The 22,803-nt window shown below is 45.7% G+C and overlaps 1 protein-coding gene across 4 annotated transcripts in view; it reads right to left on the bottom strand.

Moving 5' to 3' along the window:
- Positions 1-22,803, bottom strand: part of SHFL (shiftless antiviral inhibitor of ribosomal frameshifting) — a 41,952-nt gene that overhangs the window by 6,424 nt on the left and 12,725 nt on the right. The window contains exons 2-7 of one of the 4 annotated variants that reach the window (XM_083719694.1): positions 18,292-18,396; positions 17,708-17,791; positions 7,780-7,921; positions 4,983-5,032; positions 1,668-1,712; positions 649-681 (exon numbers count right to left, since the gene is read on the bottom strand). In XM_083719694.1, the coding sequence (XP_083575820.1) occupies positions 649-681; positions 1,668-1,712; positions 4,983-5,032; positions 7,780-7,849 (198 nt within the window). In that variant the 5' untranslated portion in view covers positions 7,850-7,921; positions 17,708-17,791; positions 18,292-18,396. Of the gene's footprint in view, positions 1-648; positions 682-1,667; positions 1,713-4,982; positions 5,033-7,779; positions 7,922-15,781; positions 15,937-17,707; positions 17,792-18,291; positions 20,564-22,803 lie in introns of those variants that run through there. The other 3 variants (XM_083719695.1, XM_083719692.1, XM_083719693.1) reach the window with 3 other exon arrangements.

Raw genomic sequence — 22,803 nt, 5'->3', positions numbered from 1 at the left:
CCCCACCAGTCTGAATCTGGTTCAAAGTCCCCTTCCTCCTCAGGTGCTTCCTGGGCCACTGGCTGCCACCGCTCTTCCTGCCATTCTGCTGGTTTACCACCCGCCTCGCTGCCCAGCAGTCTCCCTGCCTTTGCTGACAGAGCTGGTTTTAGAGGCAGGGTTGAGGACTCCCACATCCATGCCAACGTGACTGGCTGTGGGGTGGCTCAGGACTTCATGGCTGCCATGCTGACCATGGGGATGTCCCAAAATGTCACCGGCCCAACGCATGTGGACCTTATTTTCTTAACTACAAAGGTCAACCTTGGTTGCTCATTAAGGAATGCAGGAACATAGGAAGGACTGAGGTCTTGGAATGCCAACATTTTGAGCATTTTCTAACAATTTAACATTAACCTTCCCAATTCTCTGTAACAGACTCCAATTCTCATGAGTCCCAGCCAACATGACCAATGGTCAGGAATGATGGCAGCTGTTGATTGGTTTAACGCTCCGTACCAATGTAATAAAGTTTTAATTATGACTTAACGGCACATCAGTATGGTGGATTCTCTTTTTTTTCTCCGATCTTTCCCTTATTTTCCTTATTCCACCCCCAATGGTTTTGCCCCAGTGACCACAGCAGTCCAGCCCTGGACCTATTCTCACCTTTATTTTCTCATCACTCTTGTCATTTCGTTTCTGCAAGGAAAAAAATAAACTAGGATGCACAACATTATTCAATCAATATAACCCAGTACACATTGTTTGAACACAAAAACATTCACTGAGCATATCCTTTTCAAATGCTACATGCTGTTTCTAACTCCTGAGGTTTTTCTCTGGTCGTCCTATAAAATTAGGACCAGATTTAAAAACACAGCACTTGTGCACACAACATATTTTGCACACATGCATACAGACAACATACTCTGCATATGCACACATACAAACCTAAGAAAGTGACATCCACTGAATTTTTAAGAGTTTATTCCTGCTTTGCACCTGGTCCTCTCCTGGCGTTCTCTTCTTTTTAAAAGAATTAAAGAAGATGTAAGTAAAAGAAAGACATGACATTGGAATGAACCACCTAAGATCAGGGTGCAACTCAATTGTGTGTCTCGCCCCAGCTATTGGAAGTGAATAGAATATGGAATAAGACCTTCACTGCTTTCTCTTTTGATATTTTATTAATGCGGTTAGGAATTCAGGGACAAGACTAGTGGCTGGCAGACAAATGTGAGATTGAGCTGCTGGTATCATTGTGACACAAAAGGATGGCTCAAGATATGTTGGTGCCTGTGAAAAATCCAAATGCTGTCGTTTCCCTCTTTGGGTGCCATCCTCTGGAAGGTTCTCCTGCACATTTCCCATTTGGTTCGCTGGCAGGATTGTGCCTACCCGTTTAGATCTTTCTGCTTCTTGTTCTTACTAGCATCAGCGGCAACTAACCTGGCTGGCTTGTCTTAGTCATGTTATACAAGCAGCTCAGAAAAAGGAAATTTTAATGGTCTCTCTAGTGGGAGACCCTAATTTACCTGAACTGCACACAGCCCAGAAGTATTCTGAGAGTATTCTCACTATTCCCATCACCTGTCAAAAAGCAGTTCAAAAAGGGTTTGCCAAGTCAGTTAAGACCTACCCGTGCGGCTCTGCCCAACAAAATACACTCCTCCTTCCCCAATCACCTGTTTCTTCTGCTCCTCTTCTTGTTCCAGTTTATCCACCACTCTCTACAACAAGAAGAAAAGTGTTGAAAGTGGCTACCAGGCAGCAGGAAGAACTGGACCCATAAAATAAGAAGCACAATACATATCTAGGTGACATACACACTTCTGAAAGTGACAAAAGACTATTGATCAGGAAGACTGAAAGTGCAGTTAATTCTTAAATAACAAACAGCTCAGAATTCATGTCACAGTAACTATATGATCCATCATTTTCCCAGGCAGGGCTTTTTTTCAACTGGAACTTGCTGAAACTCCATTCTGGGACCTCTCAGGTGGGCGCCATTGCCATTCTAAGAGAACGAGGGAGGTTTTCATGGTGAGAAAAATGATAAACACAAACATATAATCAGTGGTGCCTCAAATCTGTTGCTGCAGTCGATGACTTTCCTGCATTAGCAGGTTGAACTAGATGACCTTTGAGTTTTTCTCCACATTTATGATTCTGTGAAAACTTAGGAGCCAGATGGGAGGCTCTTCCTTACTGGTGGGGAACTGAGCACCCCAGTGAGAGGAGAGGTCCTGTTCTGTGCCCCATCTGCACTATACACTTCAAGCAGAATCATACACATAGGCAGCCCTTATTCTCCTCACCAATCTACAATTTCCAGGCTGGTTTAACAGGCAGCCCCCTTCCCAGGAACTCCGGGACTGCAGCTCTGGGAGGGGAAGAGGGGCTTCTGAACAACTCTCAGCACCCGGAACAAACGGCACTTCCCAGGATTCTTTTGGGCAAGCCATGACTGTTTAAAGCAGGATACGGCTTTAAATGGGGGGGGGGAGCAAATGGGACCTCTGACTGGAGCATTTCCCCCTGCTCCCTTTCCTGCCCTCCGTTCCTTCCAGGTCTCCTCGGAGTCATGGTCCTCTGCTTTTATCATATGTGGTGGATTTGCAAAATAACAAAGAACTTCTGGGAAATGGAGGTAGGGCACGATACCAACAAAGGAAGAATGGCAGACAAAACTGATAGAATACATAGAAATGGCTAAAAGAATCATGGACATAGAGAGACAACAGGACTGTACGATAATAAAATCATAGGAAACTGAAGATACGTAGCCACTCCAGCAACATATCTCTATTTCCTCACATCCAGAAACGCAAGAGGGCTTTCACTCTAGCTAGAAGCTTGTCCTTGTCCTCACCGGTTCTGGAAGGCTCCTATAGAAGAGACTTTGCGCCTGCCCATTAGGGGAAATAGGAAGCCCCAAACATATATTTTTTAGATGTCCTTTTTATGTTGAGATTCGTAGAGACAACCATTGATCCTTTGCTGAAGAGGCTCGCCGATCTTTCAGACAAATCTAAACTTAATTCTCTCCTCTTAGGCAAAGATCACAAGATGACCTGGCTGGTAGCCAGATTCTGCGCCCAGATTTGTAGGCACAGATCATCCTCTAGAATAAAATAGCTTACTAGGGAAATGCTGAAGTCGCCCTTTGGGGCGCCTCAGGGTCAATTTTTTATGGTAGCCCAAATCTCAGTTGTACGGGTGTATGTATATATCTCAATTTTGACTCATGAGCTGCAATCTGCTCCAATTGTATATTTTATCTTTATGAACGCTGTTTTTATTGTGTTATGTTATGTGAGCTGATCTTTGACCGTAATAAATTATCTATCTAGAAATGGCTAATCTGATGCATAGATAAGGATTAAAAAAATACAAAGAAGATTGGAAAAGATATGTTGAATATTTGAAAAACTATTGTAAACATATTAAAAACATTAGGAGTATTAGAATAAATCCAGCAGCAAGGAATATTTTGACATCAAATTGGAAAAATGAGATAATAAAACGAACCATGGATGGGGGGGAAAGGAAGTTGATGATAAAGCTTTATGTATGGACTTAAAATGGTTTAGTTTAATTTTGTTAAAAAATGAAAATGATAAGTAATTTTTTTTAAAAGGAGTCATAGCCCTCTGCATCTCCAGGCAGAAATCACCAGGCCCAGTTTTGGAGGCCAAAAAAGAATTAAGGAAATGGCATTAAAAAGGCACCCAAGATGCTGAGTGAGGTGAGTTTGCCCCCTTTAATATTATTCTCTTGGCGGGGACTCAGTAGGTGAGTTTTGGGAATTATGCTTAGAGTATGAGAGATCACTGTATTTGGGTTATTTGTTTAGTAAGATTTATAGTCTGTCTCATCCTGAGTGTCTGGGACAGGTGACAATATTTAATACAAACAGCAGAATAGGAAAATGTAGTTGAAATGTTTTGCACCAGAACTTCCTAGTTTCTTGGAATTTTGTGCTGCTGACAACTATTCAAAGTACTGCACAGTGACTGACTGAAATTCAATTTAATATCAGCATTCCTAAGTGAATGTTCAAAATCTCAGTCAAACCTCACCTTAAAGACTTAGAAATGTTTTATTATCTTGCGTAATTAATATTTATCTGCAGACTTATGTATTTAGGTCATAACTGGACCATGGATAATTGGACCCATTTTGTTGGTGTTTGTCTGTCTCAAGAAGGCATCTTTCTTCCAAGGGTGAAGTCAAGCTGCTAGAGAAGTACTGCACCTGCTGTGGTTGTGGAGACTGATAACTCGTAACTGCTGCTTCCTACATTTCTTTGATGAGTTAGGAGCACTTTTGACCTCTCTAGGGTGCAAGCCAGGGCAGTATGTACAGAGCCCCTGGGCTGCCCAGACGACAAGAGCCCCCCCCCCCCCTTGGCCTTGCTGATGTGGTTCAAATGAAAACAGAGCAAGACATATGGCACCAGCCTGACTGCATGAGTTGCCAGAAGGAGGCGTACAAAATGCACCCAACAGTCTTAGGGATTCCATTGCAGATTTGTGTTGGGTTTACTCCTTAGCCTTTTCTTCTCCCAGTGATGTTCCACAAGGCAGCAGGTATGGATGTTTCCTCGGGGTTTACTCCTGAAGGCTTTCTTACAAATGAGTATAACCACAAGGCAGCAGAGGCTTAGGAGCAGTGTTCTGCTTCTCTGAGATGGGTTGACGTTTCCCACCTGCCCCTCACTTTCCTCTACAGCAAACTGCCTTCTTAACTGTGGAACCCACTGTTGGTCTCGTCCCTAACTCACTGATGGGAAGACCCATTGGCCACCCTCAGCTGCTTTAGCTGGCGAGTGGAGTTGTTAAATTAGGATAGCACAGCTGTTGGGTTAATAAGAGCTTCATTTGTTTAACATTTCAGTATCTATAAATGCCCCTTAAAAGTAGCTTCTGACTCCTTACTCTTCATCTACCTTTTCCCAGCTTTTCACCTCTGCCTAAGATAAACAGACAGAGAATTACCAAAGCCACAGGATCATCATCGAGGCTCTCTCCATCTTCTGGGTCCGTATCTAAAAAACAGCAACACCACAAAGTTAGAGCAGGCTGAATGTGAGTTGCTGTTAGGAAGGAGGTCTCAAACTGTGAAATGTAAATGTGCTGACGCTAGGAATTGAAAGCATTCTGTGACCAGAGGAGAGGGAGCTGTATAAAACACAAGTCAGTTTACATCGACTTGTACCCTTTGTTCTAATCGACTGCTGCAATGCACTCTGTGTGGGTCTGGCCTAGAGACTCCAGCTCAGGGCTTTAGTGTTGCGCCTCTTCCTTGGGGTTGTGCAGCTCGCAGCTGTGCATCAGAGGCGGGTTTATTTTGCGGTGTTGATGGTGCAGAAAGCACAAAAAAGCTCAACAACAACTTTGGGTGGGTGCTCCCCTAAAAACAAGTTCTGGCGCCTCTTTTTCTAGTAAAACACGCCCTGCTCTAGCTGGTGCAAAAGGTGAATGGGGACAGATTATTGCCAGCACTTAGCTCAGGTGCTCAAAAGTTTATAGTGGCTCAGGTGAGGTTCAAGGTTCTGGTCTTAATTTACAGGGCCACTAACACCTCAGATCCAGGACGCCTAATCCCTTATATTGCTGTCCAGCCACTGAGGTTTTTGAGGGAGTCACGGTTACTGGTCCCCCATGACTCAGATCCACCTGGAGCTGTGCGTTTAGTACTGTAGACCCAATTTTATGGAACTTCTTTCCAGTTGAGGCCAGACAGCCTCTGCCTCCTGCTGAATGCCCACTGAAGACTTCTTTATTCCAGCAGGCACTGTAACTGAAGTCTGATTTTACTATTTGAACATTTACCTTTTCTTTTCTTTTTGCTTTTATTAACAGATTTTCATGAATAAAAAGTACATTCAGTGTCTCTGAATTTCAAATCATAAAGTCAGGAAGGTCAGTTCTGTTCAGTTTGAGACATCTTTGTTATGGGCAGTATGGGGCTGGGGTGGGGAATGAGAAGTGGGGAGACACAGGGGAGGAAATAGGCATGTGGGGAAAACAATAAACTTTCATTCTTTTTCATAGTATATGAACGGAGCTTCTGGGAGTGTCATGTGGGTAGGTATCTTGATTTTTCTGGTGCAGCGAGAGACCAGAGGAACTTCTACCTTTTCTGTATTGTATTTCTTATACACCAATTAGAGACGACTGCAGTTAAGCGGTATAGACATTGTTTAAATAAATGATAAACTGTTTTAAGGATTGTCTTGTCCAATGGCAGAACAATCTTCATTCATTCCTTCTACTTTTTCTTTTGGCCACCCATACATCAGTCTCCTTTGACATTAGCAAGCTTCATCAATATATTGTGCTCTACAAGATGGCGGTTGTATATGTACTGTGAAGGTACTTCTTGGAGTGCCAGTCAGATGTGCTGCAGCTGCTGGGCTGCCCTCGTTCACATGCCTGCCCTCTTCTGCAGGGTAACAGTAGAAGAACTTCCAATAGGGCTGCCACATGGAAGATGGAGCAAGCTCGTTTTCTCCTGCTCTGGAGAGCAGGACTTGAACCAATGGCTTCAAGATATAAGGAAGGAGATTCTGACTAAACAGAAGAACTTTCTGTAGGTAAGAGCTTTTCGACAGTAGAATTGTCTCCTTTGGAAGGTGGTAGACTCTCCTTCATTAAAGGTTTTTAAGCAGAGGTTGGACAACCTTCTGTCATGAATACTTTGAGATTCCTGCATTGCAGGGAGTGGGACTAGATGACTCTTGTTGTCCCTTCCAGCTCTATAATTCTACTATTTTATATGGGTCTTGCATGGAAGGAATGTCCTAGTAGTAGTAGGCTGGGCAACCTGTTCAGGCAGGCATCAACTTGTGCTTTTTGTAGTTACACAAAACCTTGCCTAACCTAGTACTTTAACACTGCAGCCTGCAGCCCAGGGTATAGGAGATCTGTCCAGATGTTGTTGGACTCCCATCAATCCCAGGCGTCATGGATGAAGGGAACAGAGGTTGGGTGTGTGGCTGGGTATATGGGGACAAAAGTAGATATAGATCATTTGTGTTAATTAATAAAGGACTTGGCTGGATCCCTAGATCCAAAGCGCAGGGCTACATGCACTCTCCAGCAGTACAGAGCCCTCAGCAGAATTTAAAAACACTGAATCATGCAGCACAGTGAAGTGTGAGGAATATAGGCTGTTAGACCTTTTTAATATCCTGTTCTAGCTGCTTGCAGCACTTCCCCTCGCCTCTTGCAATGACCAGAGCACACCATTAGCAAGTTTAAAGGCTTTACTTACAGAAATCCAAAGGTCAGGTTCATGTATTATTCCATGCCACAGCAAGAAATACACAGGTAGAGAATATTGGGTTTACAAAATATAGTGAAATAGCTCTGAGCTCACAGTCTGACCTTGTAGTGAGCAAGTTCAGCCATGTCCTATCTCGGTGAGTTCACATGGTGAAAGAGAATGAACCCAGGAAGAAACTTAATTTCCACGCTTCTAGGTGAGGGGCGTGACCTAACTGAGTCTAGGAACACAGTTCTATGATCTTAACCCTTTCATTCATTAACTAGCCCTATGCTTTCTAGTTATATTTGACTGTAATTTCCCACAGTTTGGTCATGTGTTATGGATGCCTTAGTTGAAATTCCTGCATTGCAGAGGACTGGACTAGATGACCCTTGGGTTCCCTTCCAACTCTATGGTTCTATGGTTCTAAGCACTCTCAGACTCCCCAGCTGCAATATGGAGATGCCTCCCCCTTCTCCCATACAATGCAGTGGTTCTGACCAGCACGAATGGCTGACTCACCTTCCAGCTCATTTTTGCAGAGAATGATGCGACTACAAGCGAGCTCATGATTGTTGCAGAACTGCCTCATCAGCACCGTAGCCGTTTTGATGCTCACCTTCCCATAAAATTTCTCTCGCAGTCGACGAACACTTTTCTCCAGCTGCACCGGAAGTGTAAGATCAGTTAGTCAGTTGGTCAAGGGAGAAAAAGAAAAAGCTTGCATAGCTTAGCCAGGGTTGTTTCTAAAGTCCGCTCCTTTCATTGGGGCTAAGCTAGACGTGACACAAAACCCAACTTTAACAATCACATCAGGTTTGAAACAAACAAACAGTTGTGTGTGTGCGTCATTTAACACTTTCATCCCAGGCTGTGGCAGTTGCAAACCCCACTCCCACATCTTTAGTGGAGAAATAATGAAGGCCCAAAAGCAAATTGAGAGGCATCTAAGGAAATTGATGTAGCTGCATAAGGGGCTGACAGATGAGCTGAGAGTTAAGAAGGCCATGTATAGGAAATGGAAGAAAGGGGAAATCACAAAGGAGAAGTATACATGAGTAATCAACAGTTGCAGGGTGAAAGTCAGGCTGGCTAAAGCTCTGATGAACTCAGGCTTGAAAGAGAGGTTAAAAAATAATAAAGGTTTCTTTAGCTATGTCCGAAGCAGAGGAAGAACAAGCAAGTGGAAGGTCCTCTACATGGAGTAACGAAGACGGAGTAATGCTATTAAGTGACAAAGCGAAGGCAGAACTAACTATTCGACACCTACTTTGCCTCTGCCTTCACCCAAAAGGAAAGTGATGCCAAACCTGGTGTTAACAGAATAAATAATGTAAGGGGAGGGCTATGGCCCAAGATAGGAAAAGAGGTAGTAAGTGAACACCTAGCTACCGTATTTTTCGCTCTATAAGACGCACCCAACCATAAGACGCACCTAGTTTTAGAGGAGGAGAACAATATTCTCTCCCTCTCTGCGCAGGGGCTCCGTTTCTCCTCCCGCTTCGCTGAAGGGGCTCTGCGCAGAGAGGGAAGAGCTGCACAGCGCCTCTCCACAGCTTCAGGGATAGCCGTGCCAAACCTCTTCAGGGGAGGGGGAGTGTTCCTCCCATTGCCCTGAAGAGGCTTTGCGTGGGTATCCCTGAAGCCAGGAGAGCAAGAGGGATCGGTGCGCACTGATCCTGGCTTCAGCGATAGCTGCGCAGCCTGCATTCACTCCATAAGACGTACCTTACTTTTTAGGAGGGGAAAAGTGCATCTTATAGAGCGAAAAATACGGTACTTTAAATGAATTTGAATCTCCAGGGCCTGGTGAGCTGCATCCAAGGGTACTAAAGGAGCTTGCGGATGTAATCTCAGAGCCTTTGTCTATGATTTGAGAATTTTTGGAGAACAGGTGAGGTTCCTGCAGACTAGAGGAGGGCAAATGTTGTCCCCATCTTCAAAAGGGGGTTGGGGAGAAGACCCAGGTAACTACCGACCAGTGAGCTTGACATTGATACCAGGTCTGACCCAGCGATGGACAGCAGCAGCAATGCTGTTACCCACCCTCCTTGGCTGCGAGGCACCTTGCGCCCGGCTGCAGTAGCTCCACTACCGGGTCACGCCCCAGCAAGGCGCGCCCGTCCCCAGCAGCTCTGCCTCCATTGCCGAGTCAGGCCTGACCCAGTGGCAGAGAGCAGGGAGGGAGTGGGCAGCAGCTTCCCTGCCCCTCTCCTACCCTGAACTGTGGCACGCAGGCAGGTGCCCTCTACGCCCTGCCCCCCTTGGGGCTCCACTGCTGTACTGGAAACCTGATAGTAGACAGATACACTCACACACACACACCCTAACAGACGGCTTGCCACCCTTCATCTGAATATCACAGGGCGGTTCACAAATAAAAATACAAAATGACAATACAAAATAAATAACAAAACAAAAACAAGCCAACAACCCTGCTCCCACAAACACATTTAAAAGGCCCTAGAATGTTAATAAGATGAATGCCTGGTTAAAGATAAATATTTTCGCCTGGCACCTGAAGGTATGTAATGAAGGCACCAGGCGAACCTTATCACTAGGCAGGCAGCCCTGCTGGCAAGCGAGGGCAACTTTGTTTGAGATTGCGTCAGCATTGCACAAGGGATACTCCTCCTACCTTTGCCCCCATGCCTTCAGTTTGCACAAGATAAACATGACCTCAAGAGTCTCCATGACACCACCCTCATGCAACAGCAGAGGAAAATTGCTCACAGTTTGCTGAAGCTCTTAGAAACAGAACATGTGGCAGACCAGACTGCATTGCGTACGGAGGGATGTCATGCTGAGGCTCTATTCCTTTTCTGCAGATACATTCACTGCACTTAAACATCCTTGCTTTCAATTGGTTCCTCTCTTCATACTATCTTCTCGACTGATAATGAACTTAGGGATACTTGGTCCCTTAAAGGGAAAGCCGGACTGTAAAAGCCAAACCCCCTTTTTCTATAACAGCCTTGCTTCCAAATAATGGATTCTCCATGGCTGCCATTTAGCATTGTGTGTGAAAGAAGCCAGTGAGCCGACCTTTTCTGCTTGCAGGTATCTGAACAGCTGAACACTCTGTGGCAGGAATTTATGGGGGGGGGGCTCCAGCAGATATCATGCACATGCAGCCCACTGCCAAAATCAGCATAATCACTTTTGTGACTTTTGTGATTTGTCCCCACAAAACACTTCATCACAGTTTCTTCCTATCTATTCAAAGGGCCTCTGCTGCACAATACCAAATGTAACAATTCACTGATCAATGTATCTATGTACTGGCTCACTGGGAAAACTTCAGAAATTCATATAGACATGTGAGCTCAGCTACTCAGCAGCCCCTCTGCCCACTGGCAGAGGAAGAAGAGTGCGGGGAGAGCACACCGCCCCTGGCAGCGCAATCCCCAGGGTTCCATTGTGGCTCCCCTCCCCCCCCCGCCTACTCTGGGCACCCCACCGCCGCAGGTGGCGCACCCCACCCTCGGAAGCTCCGCCACTGCCTCTGCCTGAGGGATAATTCCTGGCATCCTGATACCCGAGTGCCAGACAGGTAGCCATTCCAGAAATAACAAACCCAGATGAAGACACAAGGGTGTGATTAACTTGGCTGGGAAACAGGGAAATGTAAATATCTCTTTTGCTTCACTTGATGGGTGTGTGGTGGAGGGCAAGGGGAGGAATGGGGCAGGGTCCAGGATGCTCAGATTACTGCCACCAGACCTCCCCTTTCATGATGTAACCATGATGTATTAGTGATGTAGTTTGGGGGTGTAACATGGGGATTAGCAGCTAATAAAAGTTTGGGTTCTCTTTTGTTTGGGGCTTCCATCTTGTTTCACCTGGTGACAGGTGGGAGTCCTGTGGCAACAGTCTTCAATAAAGACCAAGCCTACTGGCTGCTGTTTGCTCTGGTATTCCTGGCTGGTGTCCTTGTTTTTTGTCCAAGGGAGCCTTCAGATTTCTCTGTTAACAACTCCATACAGCTAATAAACATGGTCAAACAGTAGTTTTGCATTCCAAACATTCATAATTTGTTGTTGCTAACACATGAGCTTTCAAAGTTATATGATCAGCACCCCTCAGTCAGCTGCACAGCAATAAAAAGCTAAAGCGACTGAAAAGTTGTCATTGGTGACTGTTTTCCCAGCACTGTTGCTCAAAAACTGGTTGGCAATGCTGGTAGTTGTTATAAGAATTCTAAGGTCCCAAATATAAAATAAAAATTCATAAATGTACAAGGCAAACACATACATAAGTATATAAACCATGTGTCTGAAATAGTACAGGAGAGCAGTCCTGAAGTCATTTTGACTCTCCCAAATTGACCTCAAATATTTCTCTGCAAGGAGGAAGAAATGAGAAAGCCTCTCCATTGTCTTTTGCTTACCTGTCTTAAGGGTGGATTTGTGTATGAATAGGGTGAGCCTGTGACCTGGATACAGGAATTAAAAAGTATTTACCATCACAAAAGAATGGCCAGGCTGCCCAGTTAAAGCAATCAGTGACCATTGTCAGGTATCCTGGCAGACAGGATTTCTGCTGTAGACCGCCTCCTGTGATGTATTTCTGCAGGAGACTGCTTCCTTCTGTGATGTATGTATGATGTTTTTGGGGGTGGTCTTGAGCTACAGAGTGGGCAATTTCGAAAGTCTATATAAGGACTTACACACCATTGTTCTGGGTTCCTTCTCCCTCCTGTGTGGGGTGAGTGGGGGAGCCTGTTCCAACAGTTTAATAAAAGATCAGGCTTTGCTTCTCAATATACTCTGGTTGGCCTCTGTTATTTTCTCCTACTGATAAGGCACCCACTTAAGGACTCTATATGGGCTCTTGGGTACCCCATAAGGGAAAAAGAGCCGCTTTTTCTTATAACATAGTGAAAGCAGAGGTTTTGCCATTTCTCTCCTGTCCCTGAAATCATGTGTTTGTGTTGCAAATACATTGCAATTTTAAATTTATGAGGGCAGGCCTACTTGTTATGAGGCAAAGATGTGATTCCTAACCTTATAATATTAACAGAGGAGCACTCACAGAGCAGACTCAGCAAGGAGGGGGATGGCTAATCCTCCCCTGCTCACAACTTCTCTCCCACCACCCTAGATATTGTTCCCTTAGCAGGATCTCCTTATTCAAAGACAAAAATAATCACTATTTGGAGGGGGGTAGGCAGGTGCCTGGGAAGAAGGGAGAAATGATAGGTGTGGGAAGGGGTTGAATGCCTTCTCTCTTATTTTACCACTAAGTGCCTAGTCTGTGCTTGGGAAACACGCAGTCCTGTCCTCAATACAACAATAATCTGAGCAGGGGAGGGATGCATTACTTCCTCCAGGCTATAACCAAGCTGCTTGGAGGGCTGTAGCTCTGTGGCAGAGCACATGAGCTGAAGGCACGGGGTCTCTAGGTCCATCTTCAGCATCACCAGGGCCTGAGACCCTGGAGAGCTGCTGCCAGTCAGTGACTGACTCACGGTCTGACTCAGGGTGTACTCGCACTGCCTTAGACAGCGGTGAAGTTGCTGGGGTTATGTTTTATGCATTTCAGAGCTCTTTCTTCCTTGTGTTGTTCACATCAGCACAACGTCCTTTCATTTCTGCATGTGTACAGACCAGGGGACACTGACAGGGCAAGGATGTCTTTATGCAAAGGTGTTCACACATTGGCTTAGGCTAAGGTTATTAGATGTCCCCATTTGCCGATTTACAAATCAGTCCCCTGACAAAATCCATCTATTTAGTAGGAAGTTGAAAAGTGTCCCCAGATTCACTGAAAAAAAATTGGTAACCTTAGCTTAGACCATGGGTCAGCAACGTTTTTTGAGGCCAGGTCAGTCCACTCACTGGCAGACCTCTTAGTGGGCCGGAGCATGCACACCCATGCGTGCGCTCAAGCTATTTCCAGCGCACTTCCAGGACAGAGGAGAACCCATGCGCACACTATTTCCAGCACTCTACCGACCGGGAAGTCAGTCCCCACGGCAAGAAAAAAAATGGTGCCGCGGGGGGAGCACAGAATCCCCATGCCGATCCACGGAATGGCCATGAGCCGGTTCCAGGAAGCTCATGGGCCAGAAACGGCCCATGAGCCTTAGGTTGCCGACCTCTGGCTTAGACAGCTTAAGGTTGGAAGGTGGTGTTATGCTGTATGCCTCAGTCCCTTTCAATTCTTGGATCCAGCAAGTGTAACCCCATCAAGAGCAGGCAACCTCCCAGCCACCCACTAACAGTGCCACAGTCTGATCTGGATTGAGCTTCAGTTTGTTGGCTCTCATCCAGTTCATTACCGAGGCAAGTTACTGGTCCAGCACTTCCACTGCCTCCCCTGCGGATGTAAAGGAAAAGTAGAGGTGAGTGTCATCCGCATACTGCTGACAACATACTCCAAACCTCTGGATAACCCCACCCAGCAGTTTCATGTAGATGTTAAACAACATGGGGGATAGGACTGAGCCCTGCAGAACCCCACCTTGAAGGTTCTGCAGAGCTGAAAAGCATTCCCCAAGCAACACCCTCAGGGAATCACCATCTAAGTAGGACCTGAACCACCACAAAGCCGTGCCACCCACCCCTAACTCAGACAGCCACTCCAGAAGGATACCATGGTCAATGGTATCAAAAGCCACTGAGAGGTAGAGGAGAATTAACAGGGACACATTTTCCCTGTCTCTCTCTCAACAGGGCGACCAAAGCAGTTTCTGTGTGAAAACTGGGCCTAAACCCAGACTGAAATGGATCTAGAAAATCAGTTTCCTCCAAGAGCACCTGGATTAATGAAGTTTAACTATGGTTAGGCATGCTGTCTGAACTGGCACATAAAGTTTGTGACTCAGCTTTCACACCAGAAATCATCTTTTGAAATGAGTTTTAATTATGGCTTATGCTAACTATTGACAATCAATAATGACAAGCAGAGGCAGCACCATGGAGATGGGTGTAAACTTTTCAACTGAGTACTGACAAGATGGAGAAGGGAAGTAGCTGTAATTTGTGATTTAGACCTGTATTTCTTAAAGTTTTGTACTGTTCTAGATTCTGATTAAGACAACACTTTTAATAAAGTGAGCTCTGTCCCATGAACACTTACATCACAATATATTTGCTAGTCTTTAAGGTGCCACAACAACCTTTGCTATTTTTGTGGTGACAGTAACACAACTATTCCCCCAACCTCCAAGGAATTACATATACCGGTAACTATAACCTGGAGCACAAGCAAATTTCTGCTTTGGAGGCTGTATTTAGTCAAGGCCTCAAATACTAAACTTTTGATATGTAGCACCTTGCTCTTCTTTTACTTGATGTCATGGACTGGCTGGACACAGAGGAATTGTGGGAGGCATCAGCTGAGAGCCTGGGGAGTAGTGGTGGGAAAATAATGAGTGGTCAGAGGGAGAAGACTGGGAGGAGGAGGTATCCAAAACTGAAGGGGCAACAGGGTTTAGTGAGCAGGGAGAGTCTGTGGCACAAAGAAGCCCAGAAGCAGAAGTGGAAGCAAGAGTGGAAACTATTATGTGTGATTTTGTTTGCTGAGCCTTCAATTCCGCCATCTCGCAAGATATAATTTGCATCTTAACTGATACTTTTAACCATTTTTAGAAACATGAACGTTGGCATTTCTGCTGTTCCAAAAGCAGTTCAAAATATTGAACATTATTGTTTGCCAGATTTCCATGTCTTGACAACTGATGTCTTTTCATCTTGTTTGGGGCAACATTGGAATCTGAAAGCTTCCCACCACAGATCAAACACATAGGCTGAGAGATGTTTTCATCTCCAGCCCATGTAAAACTGGGGCTCAGACAGCTAGCCACATATTGTCCACAAACTACCTTTTTGGGAGGTTTGCTCGGTGTCAAATTAAACAAGTCTTCTCTAGCACGCTATTTGAATGGTGATTCTGGATCACAACTAGGATTTTCCTCAGTATTACTTGATGTTCTCTCTCTCTCTCTCTCATTTTTTAAACATATATATTAGCCACCAGCCACAGATCTAGATATATGGGGCAGAATGCAATTATTATTAATGGGGAGAATCTCAGTAATAAAAATGAATATTCTCCCAAAAATGTTTTTATTCCAAACAATTCCAATACTTAATGGCACATGATAAAAGTGACCTATGTTGGAAATGTAAGGAAGCACTGGCACATTTACTCATTCATGGTGGTAGCACAAAAATGGAGAACAGATGCAGTCCCGTCACGAGAAGTCTGGCCCCTTAAACTACGTATTAGATTACAGTGTATAGAACTTGCCAGCACGACAGATTAAGAAAGGGGCTAGTTCTGGGCTGCTTCTCCGAGTCCGTCGTCCTCTGCCCCTGCAGCTAAATGGAGCCTCCAGCCTGGAAGGCAGCGCGTCTCTGCACACGACCAGAGGATGGTTGCTTCTTCATGCCTGCCTTGTGGGCTGCTAAGGGCGGGCGGCGAGGGCCCTTGGCTCTGCCCTCGGAGCCGGCGGGGGTGTTTCTTCTCCCTCCCTCCCTCCCTCCTTGGGGGGCCGCGCAGGGCGACGCCTGCCTACCTCCACCTCGTCCTGCCTTGCCCGGTGCATCGCGCGGCGAGAGGCGGGGGGCTCTGCCCGCCCGGGATGGCGAGGAGGGCGAAGCGCGGCGCGCAAAGCCCAGCCCAGCCCAGCCCAGCGCGCCGCCGCCGCCGCTTTCACTTTCGCTCTGCGCCGCGCCCGCCGCGCAGCCGGGCCGGAGCTGCCCGCTTCCCCGTCGCCAGCAGAGCGCGTTTCTTGAGTTGAGGAGGCCAGCTGCCCCGCTGCCACTCGCCGCGAAGGAGGGCGGGCTGCAGCTCCTCTCCTCGGCGCCCCAACATTCAACAGGGGCAGCTTCCCTCCTGGCCCCCGCAGCTCCGCACTGGGATGTCTGCTACCTGTTGAGTTTTTGTGCTTCGCGCGACTGGCGAAGTCGCGTCTCTTCCGGCGCCGAAACTTGCGAGCAATTAGGCTTCGTTTCTTCTGCTTCGCACCCTCAGCTCCCCCCCCCCCCATACGATTATCAATTCCTGTATTGTTTCTTGAATACACTGATTACATTTGTTAACCCACTCTTAGGCCCAGGAGCTTCGGACATCACACCTTGTTCTGACTCCCCTCCATACCCCATTTATCGCCCAAACTACCCTATGAGGTAGGCTAGGCGGAGAGATAGCTGTCACTGAGTTTCATGAAGGCTCCATCAGAATTTGAACTTGGGTCTCTCTGGTCCTAACACAACATGCTGTTCACAATAGCATCCTGGGGCTTTATTTTATTTTTAATTCACCCTACGCAAAACAAAATATTAATTGCCCTTCAGTCAAAATTCCAAGTTTTATCACACACAGAGGAAAAGGAGGAGGTTGAGTCATCCTTCTATTTAATTATTTTTCATTGGCTATTAGAATCATGCATATCTACTCAAAAGTAAGTCACATTGGTTTCAGTGGACCTTACTCCCATGAAAATGTGTCTAGGACTGCAGTGAGCATTTAAAAATTGATTTGGTTAATCTAGTATGGTGTTTTATCTCCCACTTTGCCTTTTAACTGGCTTACAGTGGTACCTCGGGTTACATATGCTTCAGGTTACATACGCTTCAGGTTACATACTCCACTAACCCAGAAATAGTACCTCAGGTTAAGAACTTTGCTTCAGGGTGAGAACAGAAATTGTGCAGCAGCAGCAGGAGGCCCCATGTTAAGAACAGTTAAGGTTAAGAAAGGACCTCTGGAACGAATTAAGTACTTAACCCAAGGTACCACTGCATTTTGTTATAGTGTACATGATGCATTGTATATTGTTAGCTGCCTTGGAGAGGTAGAATTTTACTAAAACTTTGAAAATAATTTTTATTAGTTTTCAATTACAACAATCCAGTAATAGCCTCATTATAATGCCAAATTATTATACAATTAATAATACTAATCATTGAGATGCCAAATTATACAATTAGGTGGCCCCCCACATACTAGAATTAATGGTTTGATGACGTTTCTGTGTTCCGAACTCTTATAAATTTCAATTACGCTCCAGTCCAAATACCAATCCTTTGTATGGCAGCTGCAGTTTTAATGACTTCCATGCATAATGACATGTTTAATTATTTCTGCACCTACAGATGAAGCATTCAAACTCTCCTTTCTGTGTGTGGCAATTATTCCATCCATAGTGTTTCTTCCTGTTTCTACCTTGATTCTCAGACTTAATCCATTCCAGAAATCCATTCCAAAACCAAAGCGTTCCAAAACCAAGGCACACTTTCCCATAGAAAGTAATGCAAAATGGATTAATCCGTTCCAGACTTTTAAAAACAACCCCTAAAACAGCAATTTAACATGAATTTTACTATCTAACGAGACCATTGATCCATAAAATGAAAGCAATAATCAATGTAATATACTATAAATTAAATAAGACAGTATTGTAGATGATAAAACTTAAAATTAGGGTTTTTTTTCTTACCTACACTGGTGATATTCATTGTTTGGATGTGGGGCTTTTATCCATTTCCGCAGTCAATCAATCAATCAGTAGCTGAACTGGGTTCTACACAAAACACAAATTAACGGAAAAAGCCTCAAAAACAAAAACGCAAAATAAATAGCAAAAACAAAAGTGCCAAACTTAATCTGTTCCGGAAGTCCTTTTGACTTCTGAAATGTTTGAATACCGATGCGCAGCTTCGGATTGGTGCAGGCGCCCTGGAAACAATAGCCAACAGCCACACCGGATGCTCGGCTTCCGAAAAACATTCGAAAACCAGAACAATTCCGGGTTCGGCATTTGGGAACCAAAGCGTTTGACTAGCAAGGCATTTGAAAACCAAGGTACCACTGTATTATGTCTATCTTTTGTCAATTGTTGCTGTTCTACAGCATGGAGGTCCTCAAGACAAACCTCCCTGCTCAATGTAGGCTTTGCAGTGCAGGATGCAACTACAGCATCCCTGAGAGCTGGCCATTCTGATGCCTTTGCTTAAATACCTCCAGTAAAGTAGAGCCCACCACCTACCAAGGCAATCTGTTCCATGGTTTAACAACTCTTACCTTTAGGAACTTTATCTTCCTTCCTTCCTTTCTTCCTTCCTTCCTTCCTATCCCTCTCTCTCTATCCACTGACATGTTCCAGCACGCAGTTCAAATGTCACTGTTCTGTAGATAATAAAGATGAAAATCAAAACCTGATAATGTCCGTATTTTGACACCCTCAATTATTCCCCCTTAACAAATTTTCAGTTTCCACAAAATAATACGGCCCCATTTGCATGAAACATTTAAAACAGTATATACCGTATAATTTGATGGCTGAGCTTCTGGGGGATGGATGTCCTTCCTCCTCCACACAGGTTGCAAGCCATCGGATTGCTTGTCTAAAATTCTTTAGTAATATCAAATAACGGTTTTTGTTTTGTTTGCTTTAGAGCGTGGAGATTTACTGCCAGTCTGAGTCAGGATTAGTATGGCTGGAATGGTCTGTATTAATTCCTGCAATGTCTGCATTGTGATGTACTGCAGGCTTGCTCAATAGTTCTTCCATAAGGTCTTAGAGGATCACAAGTGTGTTGAACCAAAAGTGAACTGTTCCAGAAGCTTTTCTAATGCCATCTTGGTAGTCAATATAATTCCAACGTTAACTGGTAGTTGTTGTAGCAATGAGCTCATATGTGTTTATATTTACTTGCTTTGATATACACTAATTGGCTTGCTTTGATGCTATCCTTACCTGTGGACTTGGTGTAGGAATAACGAAGGCGACAAAAGGTTGGATGCAAGTGAGCTGTGCAGGAGCAAGCTGAAAAGCCAGCCTTGTGGAGCCTCTTTTTATTGGATAAAATACAGTTGGAAAAAGAGGTAGTGAAACCACTCTGAACTTTAATATATTCCATCTAAACACATTCTGAGCATTAGCAGGTGTTTCCCATAGGCGTTGTGAAAGTGGATTGTGTCTGTGTTCCTTGTTATGCTTTAGCCAAGCGTTCTGTCTGGTAAACAGATCATATGTAAGGACTAAAGGTCAGGGGGGGAAACCCTGTCTACTTGCCAAGAGGCCACAAGTTCATGGAGCGTGGGTGCAAGGCTCCTTGGCAAGCTGTGGCCTCAGCACAAGCGGAGCCTTACCTCCATAGCTCCAAAAGGCCAGTACTGTATAAAGGACATGGAGCCTGCTATTGCTACAAAGGTGTTAGGCTTTTGTGAACTCCAAGTTTGTGCACTATGAAAAGATACTTGCTACAGTGAGAAAGGGAAGGAGTGATGCCCAGCAGATTGCCAGACAATGTGCTGACTACTGGCTAAAGCTGTGTCTGAGCATTCAACTTGCTGCTAACACCGGCAACACTTGCAAAATGTACAGTGAAAAAAGCCTTTGGACCAATTGTCCAAAAAAACTGCACTGCTGAAAACCATGTCTGGAGAGATCATCATAGACTGCAGCAAGCAGATGAAGCAATGGGCAGAGCACTACCAATAACTGTCCTTGCAGAGAAACATGGTCTCTGACACAGCAGTCGACAGTATCCTGTCTTGGAAGAGCAAGGTGCTCCCCCACTCTCGGGGAGCTGAAGAATGCCATCAAATCTCAGGCATGCAGTAAAGTCCCAGGACAGGACAGAATCCCAACAGAAAGCTACTTTTAAATCCTCCCTCATCACACACCGCCACAGTGTTGGGAATAAGGTCCCATGGCACAAGACATGCCCTACTAAAGCATCATGACCCTCTGCAAGAACAAAGGTGACCATCATGGCTGTACAACCCATGTAGTTCTCAACAAATCAGTCACTTGCTGGCAGGATCTATCCTGTGTCACAATATGGTTTTAGAGCTCAAAGGGCAACAGTTGACCTGATCTTCTCGCTGTGTCAGCTGCAGGAGAAATGCCAAGAGCAGAGACACCCTTTCATACATTGCCTTCATAGATCTGATGAAGGCCTTTGATCTCATCAGCTGAAAAGGACTCGTCACACTGCTCAACAAGATAGGTTGCCCACCTAAGCTTCACAAGAGGATTGTGTCCTTCCACAAGAGCATGCGTGGCACTGTCCAATATGACAGCTCATCCTCAGATGCCCTCCCTATAAAAAATGCTATGAAACAGGGCTGTGTTCTCACCCCAACTCTTTTTGCCATATTATTGTCGCTGTTGATGTCCTATGCCTTCAGCTTGACTGAAAATGGTGTGTACACCATTCAAGGAACAACTGGGTTCTGTTCAACCTAGCACAGTTCCATGCCAAGACTAAAGTGTGGCAGGTTCTTATCTGAGAGATATTGTTTACAGATGACGCAGCCTTGACAGCACACACAGAGGCAGCTCTACAGAGACCCATCAACTGTTTTGCCCAAGCCTGCAGGGAATTTGGTCTCACCATCAGCCTTACAGTAACTTAGGTCAAGACAGCACCAGCACTCCACATCTGAGGTGGTAGATAATTTTGTTGAACTGGGTTCCTCTCCATTAGCAGCCTCTTCATCAGTGCTGAGCTAGACCAGTGTATTGGCAAGGCAGCTACAGCAATAGCCCATCTCTCCAAAAGGGTACGGGAAAATGTGATAGAAGTGAGTCATGGGCAACTTACAATCATCAGGAGTAACACCTCAATGCCTTGTGCATGCACTGTGTCAGGAAGATTTTGGGTATCTCATGGCAGGACAGTTTTTCAAACAAAGATGTGCTCTCCCAAATCCACATTTCCAGCCTGTTCACTCCCCCATCTCAGCAACATCTACACTGACTTGGTCATGTCCACAGAATGGAAGATGGCAGGACCCATAGGAGCCTAGGGGCCGAGGTCCCTTCGCTCCCCCCAATAAAAAGTTTAAGGGGGCTGCCCCCCAAGTTGATGGAAATGGTGTGTGTGTGCCATGTCATGTGATCAGTTATGTGGGTATTGGCACAGCTGGCAGGACCCCCAAGGACATGCTCCCCAGGGAAAGCTGGCTTCAGGCACCAGGCCCATTGGCAGACCAACTCTGTGTTACAAAAATGTCTGCAAACATAACATGAATGCTGACAACATCAACCCCACCTTGTGGGAATCCCTTGCAGATGACCGCAGTGCTTGGAGACAGATGGTCAAGTTGTGTATCTATAGCAGTGACCAGAGGAAGAATGACCGCTGGGAGGAGTGTAGGGCTGGGCCATAACTGCTTTTGAACATTGTAATATACCACCAGCTAAACACCCTAATATGGAGGTATATTACGATGTTGGAAAGGAGCCAGTGTCAAAGCAGTGGCATATGAGGCAGGCACTTGAATGCTGCGTTCGCATGTCTAACTCACCCACTGCCTTGACATGGCGGGGGGGGGGCAAGTGGGCTGCCTCTCCCTCCTGGGAGGAAGAGGTAGCCCACTCATGCCTCCCCCCGCCTGTGCCAAGGCAGTGGTGGCAACCAAAACAGCCTATGCCACTGCCTTGACAGGTGAGGGGGACTGGCGAGGCTCAGCTGGGGGGCAGGAGTCTTGGTTGACCACAAACTTGACATGAGCCAACAGTGTGACGCGGCAGCTAAAAAAGCCAATGCAATTCTGGGCTGCATCAATAGGAGTATAGCATCTAGATCAAGGGAAGTAATAGTGCCACTGTATTCTGCTCTGGTCAGACCTCACCTGGAGTACTGTGTCCAGTTCTGGGCACCACAGTTCAAGAAGGACACGGACAAACTGGAACGTGTCCAGAGGAGGGCAACCAAAATGGTCAAAGGCCTGGAAACGATGCCTTATGAGGAACGGCTAAGGGAGCTGGGCATGTTTAGCCTGGAGAAGAGGAGGTTAAGGGGTGATATGATAGCCATGTTCAAATATATAAAAGGATGTCACATAGAGGAGGGAGAAAGGTTGTTTTCTGCTGCTCCAGAGAAGCGGACACGGAGCAATGGATCCAAACTACAAGAAAGAAGATTCCACCTAAACATTAGGAAGAACTTCCTGACAGTAAGAGCTGTTCGACAGTGGAATTTGCTGCCAAGGAGTGTGGTGGAGTCTCCTTCTTTGGAGGTCTTTAAGCAGAGGCTTGACAACCATATGTCAGGAGTGCTCTGATGGTGTTTCCTGCTTGGCAGGGGGTTGGACTTGATGGCCCTTGTGGTCTCTTCCAACTCTATGATTCTATGATTCTAGGATGGCAACCAGTGGCGGGTTGGGGGCTCCGTAAAACTGCTTGGCTGAAGCGAGGTCAGTGGCACGCTCTTCAGCCAAGCAGGTTAAGGAAGTGAAGGAGGAACAAAATGTATACAACTTGTTTCTCCCTCTGCCAGTATGAGAGGCAGATCCCGATGGTGGTTTCACTCAGGGGTTTATCAGGGGTGAAACTGATACCGCTCCTGAGTCCCTCTGCCTCCAGCACTAGACTGCAGCTTGTTTCTCCATCGGCGTGCTGGACACTGGTACCAGAGGGGCTTAGGAGGTGGCAATATAAATCTGCAAGGCCTAGAGGGGTGCAGAGAGAAATGCCATGGTGAATCTGTAGCAGCACAACAGGATGCCTTCATCTGTCCCAGTTGCAACTGTTACGGGAAAAATCCGAGGGCTCTCTTGGACAAACAAGACACCGACCAG

The sequence above is a fragment of the Podarcis gaigeae genome (assembly GCF_964106915.1).
Source record: "Podarcis gaigeae genome assembly, chromosome: 17".
Classification (NCBI taxonomy): domain Eukaryota; kingdom Metazoa; phylum Chordata; class Lepidosauria; order Squamata; family Lacertidae; genus Podarcis; species Podarcis gaigeae.
Note: the sequence above shows the minus strand (reverse complement) of the source record. Positions and strands in the feature narration are given on the sequence as shown.